General features: G+C 36.7%; 1 protein-coding gene across 3 annotated transcripts in view; it reads right to left on the bottom strand.

The window, feature by feature from the left end:
• Positions 1-322: 322 nt before the first annotated feature.
• RCAN1 (regulator of calcineurin 1) overlaps positions 323-11,371 on the bottom strand; it is a 41,229-nt gene continuing 30,180 nt past the window's right edge. Inside the window, exons 1-4 of one of the 3 annotated variants that reach the window (XM_082338040.1) lie at positions 9,293-9,430; positions 6,995-7,168; positions 5,830-5,989; positions 323-3,118 (exon numbers count right to left, since the gene is read on the bottom strand). In XM_082338040.1, coding sequence (XP_082194166.1) covers positions 2,955-3,118; positions 5,830-5,989; positions 6,995-7,168; positions 9,293-9,379 — 585 coding nt within the window. In that variant the 5' untranslated portion in view covers positions 9,380-9,430 and the 3' untranslated portion in view covers positions 323-2,954. Of the gene's footprint in view, positions 3,119-5,829; positions 5,990-6,994; positions 7,169-7,844; positions 7,889-9,292; positions 9,431-11,371 lie in introns of those variants that run through there. The other 2 variants (XM_082338041.1, XM_082338042.1) reach the window with 2 other exon arrangements.

Raw genomic sequence — 11,371 nt, 5'->3', positions numbered from 1 at the left:
AGGGATTATTATAGAATAGTAAGATGTTGATACATTTATTAGGAAGCACATCAACTTCAGGCACAGAAGAATCCGTTTAACTGGAATATTCTGGACTGCATTTCATTCATTAGTAGATTCTCATACTTTGATTGAGATCATGCAAGTCTCTTATGCAAAAGGCTGGAAAGCTTTTCTCTGAATAAATTTGTTTGGTTGTTAAGGATGTGACCTGGGACAATATTCTTACCCTTTTCAAATCAGAAGCATTTGGAAGCTTAAAGTTCAGATTTTGGCGCAAAATCTTCAACTAGTTTCATGCATAAATACCACAACATTTACAAGAAGACAACAAAATATTTTAATTTAAATATGCCCCATACTATACAACTGTATAAAATACCAACTAAGCATTCATTTGAACATTTAAAAAAAAAAACCCAACAAAAAAATGAAAAACAAACAGAAAAAGCAAGCAGCACACTGTAGTAATGATAACAGAAGGTGGCACAAGCCAGGATATACAACCAGAAACACAGGCAAGTTAACTGTCTCACACTCTTTGTTTACAATTACCATCAGAATGGGAAATGCACTGTAACCATCCCAAGACTTCCATGGTTTCTAGTGCCCACCTTATTAGGCAGATGTCAGTGTACTAAAATGATGAAAACCATATTGGTATTTAACATTCTGTTCTTTTTAATTGAAAGGTAGCATTGTTTTCTTAGGATTGCTAGGGAACAGAACAGCAACTACCTGTGTTTCTAATGGAAAACTAATGCTTTGATTGGTAATCATGGAAAGATGGAAAAAGGACAGAATAGGAATTATTCCAACAATTTTAAATTGAATGAAGCGAAACACTAAGTCCAGCAATAATTTAAGAAACATGGAAAAAAAAAAATCTTGGAAAGACTTAAAGGCAGTTGTGGCAAACCTACAAAGTGTCTCTCCATTTTATTTATTTATTTTGTGTGTTAATAAGTGGTACATGTATCCAGCTGATTGTTACACCTTAGTAACACAAAACAACCTTATGCAGCCCCATGTACATAAAACATGGCTCCAACAATGCATGGCATTTGCTCTTCTTAACACTGTTAACATGGAGAGAGTGCCACTTGAGTTAGGTCCAAGACGGACACCAAGTACCAGTGTTTGTTTCAGTTTACAGGGCATACCAATCAAAACAAGATCAAAACTGTAAGTATTACTAAAGTTCAATATATTCCTGCTCTCTGTAGTCACAGGATACCAGTTTCTGTTTTGCTTAGTATAATGACAGGCCTTCAATAACACCGTGTTTACACTGCCCCACAGTTTGAAATGGCTTCATTATACATCTTACTTTTAAAATATATATTATTTATTTAAAAAACAAGGCGTGAACCTGGGCATTTAAGTAAATGTTTGCTTCAAATGGCACAGAATGGATTCCTTTATATTACCTCCAGCTACAAAACTCATTCTCAGACCAATTGTGGCAAAAGCAAACCAACAGAGAACCATGCTTTGATTTCTAAAAAGATGTCGAGAAGCTTCAAACACCCCCTTTCTAAAACTGTAAGTGATATTTTCCCACACATATCAGTTACTATCTCTTAACAAAAATACTGAAACCTATTTCAAAGTGAGGATCTCCATTTAAAAAAAAACAATAAAATACACTTCTGCCATCTTTCTTCCTCTAAACTTGTATGTCATGAGCTACTGTCTTTAAACACTAACATATAAAAAACCCTAAAGTTTCTCCCACATATACCCATTACTTAAGTATGCATCATTACTTGGCATTAAGCATTTCTAAATACCAGCTTATTTTGGAAGCAAAGCTAAGAAAGTTTCTGTTTATGGACATACAAAGCCAGTAGAAAAAGATACAAGCGTGCAGCTTGTAGAACAGTTCACATCAGGAATGAACGAGGAAAAGGCACTCCATCTCTCTTCGCTGTTCTACACTGTGTGCGATTTTTCAATCACTATTAAACCTTTGCTCACAACGATGCAGATTCACATACTGAGAAGAGTTCACGTGTCTCCATTAGCATTTTTTTTCCACTGAAAAATTACATGGCTGTGAATATGCAACATTAGCTTTATTTATACATTTAAGAGTACTTTTTTTTCCAAATGAGAAAGTCAAAGCTACCGAACAAATGTTTTGAAGATATAAATTATTTAAACTTAAATAATTTAAAGTCAACTTATTTAAACAACTTTCCTATTGCACATTTTTCCATTACTTTGCCAGATAAAACCCTATAGAGGCATTTAAAAGGTTAAAATTTTAAAAGCACAGGTTACATAGCACCAAAATAAGGTGCCGAAGAAACTGTATGCCTGCTGGAAAATGAGTGCCAATAAAAACAAATATAAATATATATGTATATACACATCTAGTAGTAAGTCTGGGATGCTGAGATAATAAATACTTTAAACAATTTCCCAGATTTCCAGAAACGTGAGAAACTATAGAAAATAATGCAAAGTTATTTTAGAAGACCAAGAATACACATGCACAAAATCTATTATAAGAAAAAGGTTTAAAATTCCCATACTTTAATCTTTAAAACCACCTCTGTTATCGCTATGTACTCCACACAATGACTAGCCTATTAGTTTGAGGATTTATGTGAGTCAGAACAAAGAAAGCTTCCCCCAGTTGCTTTATAATGGAACAGCCTACAGTACCCCCAAAAAAATAAACCTAGTTTGTCCTGTTGCGTCTCAAAATGTCGTCTTCTGCTTATCTTTCGTTCCCAGTTATCTGGGAATACGCTCTAAGACATCTATCAACCTGCAGCATCGAAAATAAGGATGAAACTTCCTATATTTTTTCTGAGCAAACTTATATTGGAATTTCTCCTACTATAACTGCTGCTGTTGCCACCAAACCTGTGACCTGCTGTTTCGACAGTAAATGTTTCCCTTGCATACGTCTACTTGTAACCCTTGGAAAAAACAACAGCAGTTCAACTTAAATGGGTAGGAGTATAATCTGGCCTTCTCGTCTGAATAATTTTTGGTTTGGGTTTCTTCGTTTCTTCTTCCACGTCGTTTTCCTGGTCACTCTCACATACGTGGACGACAACACTAGGAGTAGTGTCAGTTGCAGCGTGTAGCTCATACTTTTCTCCTGAAAGTTAAAATATTAGCAAAACTGGTTAAAAAGGATCCATTCTGTAGAAAAGTATGAAAGAAATCACTAAAAAGAAAGGAATACATAAAATTGTGTAGAGTAATATACTGATGGCAAAAGCCCAATGCCACAACACGTTAGATGGTGCAGGCAGGTGCATTGCCAACAGTCACATTTACCATCCAGAAGCATTTAGGCTCTGTTTTCAAAGCAACATAGCTCAGCTGCTCTCTTAAAAGCAAGTTTTATGTAAATTACCCTAGGCATTCAAGAAAGCATTCTACATGAGCAGTCATAAGCCTTCCTGGTGGGTTTTTGTCATTTTAAAGTGTACAAGATTATCTATCCACTGTGCCACATTCAGGAAGACTCTGTTTTCCTGAATGACAGCAAAACCACAGCATCTTCCTTCCCCCCAAAAGCTTCTGGTGTTAAGAAAGCTGGATGCAGCTCTTCCCACCTCACACAGAGGTGCTCTAACACTGTTCTGGCATTCTGTGGAGCAGCAGAGCTAGACAGCAGGCTTCACACATATATAATGTGAAACACTTATATAATACAGACAGTGTGTAGAAGTGCTACGATATAAATTTTATTGAGCACTCATGAGCAGTTCCATAGAGGAAAGGGCTCTTGCCTCCAGTTCTTCAGAAACACACAAGCCATTGTGCTAGAGTAACCTCCGCTTGCTCCTTGGTACCAAGTCATTAATTCCATGTTGCAATGAACATCACAGTCAAGAGGCAGAGGTTTATAGGGCTCAACATTCACAATATATATGAAAAAAATCTCATGGGAAAAGGGATCACAGATCTGCCAATGAGCTTACTGCAGGGCATCTCAGTAACAGATCTTTCAGGGGAAAAAGGACCAACTTTTACTGCTTAGTAAGCCCTTAAGTATTTATTTTAAGACCTACAGGTTTCTTTTTGGTATTGCTAAAACTTAAAAGGAAAGCTTGTAGTATAGAAAGCAGCACACATGGAGCAAGCTCTGAACTTCCATAAAATCAGTAAGCTGTAACATTATGTATTTCTTCATTCCACGTGTTTCACCAAAACCAACTTTTATTCTGACAAGCATAGTCTTATGGGACTTCTGTTTCAAAAACTGATTTCAAGAAAATACAATCTTTGATAAAAACATTTAGTATGCCAGCAGTATTCTTGATAGATGGTATTAAAGACCTACATGCAGGCTCATCTGCTTAGTTTATGTATTTCTGGATAAATAAGTGATTTACGGCAGCGTTTTATACCTCCACTTCTAACTGTAATATCTTTCCTATAAATTGTTCTTGCCATTACAATTCACACACCATTTAAAAGATGGTATTCATTAAAAACTGGCAATAATCTACCCCAATTTTTATGCCAGCATAAGGACAGATTTTTGTCCCTCCACAAGCGGCAAAGGGCTGAATTTTCACAGGTAAAAAGAATTCCCTAGTGGTTTGTGAGATTCAAGTTATTTTCACTAGAATCTTTGGATATCACCAGCACACAGTCAACTATAAACTACTGCATAGAAAGCTGATGCATGAGGAGCTAGAAGTTTTGCCCCACCCTCTTCTCCACCCTGTACTACTGACATAATAAGACGTTCCCTAAGCTGGTAGGTAACAGGTATATAAAAATACTACAGTAAAATGATTCAGACTACAGTTTTTATTCTCTTTGATACTGCTACTAAATGTGGCCATTTTTTCTCTCCCCTAAACTTAATAGTACAGTTGCAAACAAGTTAAATCAGAGTTGTAGATTTTGGGAAATATAATTTGCACCATTCTCATTAAGAAGGTTGTCTTAAATGAGGTATAAAATGACATCAAGGATGTGATCATTAATCACTGAAAAGCAGAACCATGTTTAAAATAAGAGTTCAGTTTAGTGGAACTTTACATCTATTGCTGAAAGTAGTATTTGGTTTAAAACAGAAATAGCAGGTAGAATTGTTTCTCCTATTTGTGGTGCTATCTATTTTTAATAAATAGACCTATAAACAGTCTACACAGCATGGTTAGCTGAAATCACAAGCGACTTATGGGATAACACTAGGAATAAGGGGTGAGTGTACATTCTTAATATCTCCTTTAGTTTGGACAGTGGGGAAAAAAAGAGGAACCTGATATAAATTTTCTTCCTTTCCAGGGTGAAGCTATCTCAAAGTTTCAAAAAATGAATAAATTGCAGCAGATGAAAATTAGGAGCAGCAAGGTGTGGCAGAAACTTCTCCCTCTTAACTCCAAAAGAAAATAAGGTTGATACTGATAGTTTCCCTCCTACACAAACTACTATCTCAGATGCAGAGGTAACTCTAGCACAGAGCTACACAGCTGTTGACCAGTTCATTGCCTTAGTCTGAAACAAGACTTTCCCATCCCTTCAAAAGGTATGTTAACTACACAATTGCCTCTCCATTTTTAGGAAGCTGCTTCCTGAAAATTCTGATGAACAAGCTAATATATTATTGAAGCAACATTCATGCTCTCTACAAATCACAAAACAGATCAGATTGTGGAGGTCTGGGCTTCTTTCAAGTGATCCTGTAGAATTACTATGTGTGTAAGAAACTACCGTTTACTAATACTTTTTCTGATATTACAACTTAATTGGTAGATAGTAATTAATTTGAAAAGTTCTAGAAATTCAGAAAGTTTAAAAGGTGTTTTACTCAACCAAAATTCTAGTGTTTCTACTCCTTCTTACCTGGTCCTAACTTGGAGATAGCATATAAAAGGTCATAGTTAATGACTGGAGTAGCATCTTCTACTTGCTTCCAATCAACAGGTGGAGAGGCAGGAGGTGAAATCAAAAACTGTTTGTCTGGATTTGGTGGCGCCAAATGTGAGCTTCCAATGTGCAAAGTCTGAAAAAAGCATAAAAGCCAAAGCTGTTTCACTATTATCAGTGAATCCATCATTCATGAGGAATTTTAAGGTTTGGATAGATGTTATGCTGTAACAGGCACTCAAGGTGGCAGCATGTAACTATATTATTGAAGGGAGCTATATGAAAGACCCAGTATACAAAGTACAGACAAGCCACCACATTCATTAACTCTGATGAAACATGCAATGAAGTATGCACATCCGCATCTTCTCATTATGGAGTTTTACAAAAATTTCACCAGAAAATATCTGTCCTTAAAATACTGAAGTAGGAGGAAGCTGGATATGGGCTTTAAGGCCTAATGACAAATGGTGTTGAAACTCATTACCACAAGTGAGAGTGGTGAGAATTCTAGAAGGTATATAAATAAACTGGCTCCTTCAGGACTGTCCCTAGGGACATCTGAAACAGACACACATAGATTAATTTTCCCATTAAATTTATGGAGGAAAATACACAGCAGCTACCAAAAAGCACCCAGATTACCAGAACCTGAGAGTTTCACATCTTTAGCAGTAGATGCTAGCCAGCTATAAAGCTGTGCTGATGGCGATCTCCAAGTACAAACGCGTGCTAAACAAACGATTTGCAGGAGCGAGAGCAGGAACAACAGGTAGAGTCCTGAACATGCAGCTCTACTCTTTGGATTCCCTCGGATACTACTTGAGCACACATGTGTGTGCGTGTGTACTGTTGGCAGAGCACACTTGGCTTCCCCCACCCCATTAAACTCTATCTTTGACTGTGCTGATTACTATCACCTACTCCCTTTCCCCAAGGTTATCAAAACAATGCAGAGGGAGACATAAATGCAAAATATGCAACAGCCTCCAAATACTTGTAGCTTTGGAACAACCTGTGATTCTCTAATCAAACTGAAAAAATTAACAGTGTTCATTAGCATGACTGAAGACCTGTGGAAGCTTATCACAGGTTAAGTTATGCTTTAGTACCTTGTAAGGATAATCACAAAGAGACTTACCTGAGCAAAATACAGTTTTATTTCCTTTCCAAGGAACTCTGTCTTGTGCAACTGGATTCTAGCATCTGCTGCAGATAAAGGGTTACTGAAATTTATTCGTACTCTTTTGAAGCTCTTAAAATACTGAAAGGTGATATCTCTGTCATATGTTCTAAACAGCGATTCAAATTTGGCCTGAAAAGAAAGGACCAGAGAAGAAAGTGAATATGCAACACTCTACATTTCCTCTAAAGAAATACAGAAATAAATTGCAGTTACTAGCAGGGGCGTATTACCACTCTTGAATATTGATGTATTTATAACAGCTTAGATTTAGTTTTATTCTTTTATCTTTTTAGAATGAATTTTTCTAACCCATCACTTGTTTTCTCTATAGCAGCTTTTTTCTTCCTTATTAAAAATAGATTATCATTAATAAGTGTTGGACATGATACTCTGATTTATTGAAAAGAAATGCTTGTCTTCTAAACTTAATATCCAAAGGCCTTGAAAAAAGTCTGCCAAGCATGCCTTTGTCTAAGTGTGCAATTTTCAAGGAAACCAACACAACAGTTTTAATAGAGAAAAATGAAAAAAGCATATTTGCAAGCTAAATGTAATTTTCTTCAGTGACTCAGCATGCATAATAAAGTTCATGAACATCTCCTGTTTTAATAGCTGCTACTTTCATTTAGGAAAATGAACATATTACTGAACTCTAGTTTAATAACCTCCTCTATTTCTGGAACAGAACTCTAAAAAGGCTCCCACTATCTTTCCTAAAAAATCGTAAGTACTGACCATACAGCCTTTGACACACTTTCTGTTTTGACTGTGTGGTAAAAGTAGGAACTGGACCAAAACCTCATACCTTCATAGATCTGCAATTGAGTTACTTTGCTGTCCTATCTGCATGAAAAGACTGAAGCACCTTTACCAACAGCTGGGTATCCATTTTGCACTTTGGGTTTGTGCTCCTAGGGCATCTATGCAAAGCAGACTTGGCTATTTTTCATATCATTTATATGAAGAGCGCTTCCACTCTTACTTCAGGATGCCAGAGGAGGAGAAAGAAGCAGGAGGTTCTGAAGCTGCCATGCTCTTGGCAAAGTGTTTCAGGCCCACATTGAGAACAAAGTAACCAGTCACAAGCCTTATTTCAGTCATGGCAATAGATCAAGTATTCAGATTTCAGAGATTTTCAGATATTTTCTCTTCATAAAAGCATACTAGAAGTTCAATACAAAGCCAAAATAAACAAGTAAGTAAAATCACATTGCCTCATTTTTTTTTTACTGTTATATTTTGAATTAGTAGGAAAAAAAGGCAAGAAAGATTACATAAGGAGGCAGCGATTACTTCAAAATTTTATTCTCCTTCCTGAAAAGCTCTGCTTCACAAACTCGCCACAGCTGTGTACAGAACCACTGTATTTCAAAGATATTTTAAAATCAGAGCTGTCCTACTTCTTGCTGAGCCACACTTAAGCTTCTTCAAAATGAGCTCTGAAACAAGACCATGACCCTCCACACACAAAGCCTGTATTTGTTAGCCTCCTGTACTCCAGAGAGAGCTGGATGCAACCATGAAAAGTAAGCCAAACCCACGCTAAATTGCAGTTCAAAGTTCACATTCAACATTTAAACTCAGAGAGTACCTTCAAGATTTGCGCAACGTATATGCTTATTTATAATATATATATTTATATATATATATATAAAAATATATTTAAAATGTGTGTGATTATAGAGGTCACAAATGTCATGCTAGCAATAGAACACTAAATAAAATGTCATTTTTGTCCTTAAGGTATGTTAGCAGTCAACAATTCACTATACCAGGACTGGGTTACTTACATTATATTAATTCTAATCAGTTAAATATAAATCTGAAAGGACTTCTTATAGTTTTAACATTATGCTCTTAACTACAGCGCCAGCCAAAAAATCCCATGAAAAGTATAAAGTGTATTATAAATTATGTAAATCTTACTACCAAAATGATAATGTAAACATTTGCTGAAAACACATATGCAAGTGAAGAATACACTATACAGACAGTCAAGGAAGTCTGGAGGTAAACTCTCATCATTTTCAAAAACACATAGCTTAAGATCTAATAATTTCCACAGTTAGAGTCATTCATATCGGAGCATACTGTTGCAGACTTATAAGACCCAAGACCCTTACATCAAACTGAAATTTTCTTACAAGTCAAAAAGGTATTAAGGCATCCATATTTTAAACTATCTGAAACAGCACCTACATACTTTAGTATTCCACTAGTTCACACAAATAATACACAAAAGATAAAGCATACCCTTGTTTCTGCTTGATTGAAGACATCGCTATCTGCCACACAGGCAACCAGAGAACTAAAACTGTAGTTAAAATTTCTAAAATGCATTTTGTGCTTCGCCAAAGCAATACTTGCTGTGCCACAGAAACCAACGACTTTTAAGGAAGCCGTTGGTCCTGCAGGCAGCGTTTATAAGGGAAACAAGTCCAGCCCCTCAAAAAAAAAAAAAAAAAAAAAAAAAAAAAAGGTTTCAGAGCATCCTGTATGTGACAGCGAATTCCTGAACAAAGTCCTGCATGCTTTGAGACAGTCAGGAACAAAATGTAAGCTGCGACTGGAAAGAGGTGACGTCAGCACATTAGTCAGCTTCCCTATGCTAATTACCAGTGCTCGGGAGGATGGAAAAAACAGCTGAGGTTTGCACAGCAGCTGCTTTATCGAGCCTCTTGCAGCATAGTTTCCACTGGTAGTAATTCCATTCAGCACTCAGACAACATGCTCTTCACTGGAATGGGACAACCCATCTTAAGATGGAAAATGTTACTGCTAAAGGACCAAAGTCTAGAGTAATAGGCTGTAATTAGCCAGGAGGAAAATTTCAAGACTTTGGAACGGAAAACAAATCCCTCAGGTCAATAGCTTTTGGTAATTTTGTGGAAAAAATACACAGACTGAAATGTAGAGATTAGGAGGAATTGATTTGGGAAAATACTTTTCCCCCCCATTACAGTGAGTATTCATTTTGAAGATTTCTTCAAAACAACTATATGGACTAATTACCATTCATTCTTTATTAAAAACTCATTCTGAGCCTCATAAACTGTTGAGGTTTTTTGTTTTGGGATGGTTGGGGATTGGTGTTTGGGGTTTTTTTTTTGTTTGTTTTTGTTTTCATTTTTTAACAGGAGCTTCATCAGAAATCTGCTGGCAGGGTTTTAAGAGACAACCTGAACTACTGACAACAGTGATGAGGCAAGAAACCTACATTTCTAACGTTTTCTGGTTTATTTGTATCCCAGTTTCAGAACATTTCCCAAAAAGTAGCACAGGAAACAGGTTTTTGGGTGGGGATTTTTTGTTTTGCATTTGTGTTGGTTTTTTTGTTTGTTTGGTTTGTTTTTTTTTTTTTTTAATCAAGAACCATTTAAAAAATCGTTAACATTTAAAGTAATTCATTAAGTTTAAGCTGAAGCTTTTACAAGCTATTTGGAACTCTCCTAGGCAGCTTCAGATCAAAATTTATAACGAAGTCAAAATCATAAGTGCATTTAGTTCATTTTACTGTAACATGGGACTATGACAGAAACATCAAGTTTCATGAAACACTTGCAAACAATAGACAGTCATAAGTTTAAAACCTTATTTCACAAATATTTAGTCATGTATAACTATTCACATGAATAGCCTTCTCTGTTTCCAGGGGTTCTACTTACTTGCTTAAAGTTAAGGATGCTTATTGTGCCACAGGCTAAAATTCAGCAGTCAAATTCTCTCCTATTGTAAAGTTACCTTAGCATAAAAGTTGCCTTAGCATGAAAGACTACTCAGACCATCTTCCTAGCACTTTTCCTTAGAAGCCCCCGCTTAAAAATAAGCTCAGCTCAGGAAAAGAGAAGGTACTCTGAAGGACAATTCAACAACTGGTATAGATGCTGTCAGTGAGATTAAACCCAGCTCTGAAAGAAAATAAGAGGTAACAAGCCTCCAGTGCTCCAGGAGCACCTAACATACTGGGTGCCTGAAGGACAGAAAGATAGGAAGAAACAGCAGCTCTTTTTATTTCGCTGAGCTCCCAGGAAGAAGGGATGCAGTGGCTATTCAGCCACTCAACACTGCTGAGATCTGGACTGGGCACACATACAGTGAGAACAGGTCTGAGTTCCCAAACTCATGACCTGTACCCAGAAACACAGATACTTAAGAAGAGGACTCATAAACAGCCATCATGCCAAGCAGCGAACCACCTGAGCTCACACAGAAAATCATGCTGAGTATGTCTTGAATCCTGCCCTTGCCCTGGAATTAGGTCGTCAAGTGTCTTCAAGACTTCGGAAGTGGAAGCACCAAGCGTGACTCCATGGACCAGCAGCCAGGATGCTC

This window comes from Platalea leucorodia (assembly GCF_965183815.1).
Source record: "Platalea leucorodia genome assembly, chromosome: 2".
NCBI classification, from domain to species: Eukaryota; Metazoa; Chordata; class Aves; order Pelecaniformes; family Threskiornithidae; genus Platalea; species Platalea leucorodia.
Note: the sequence above shows the minus strand (reverse complement) of the source record. Positions and strands in the feature narration are given on the sequence as shown.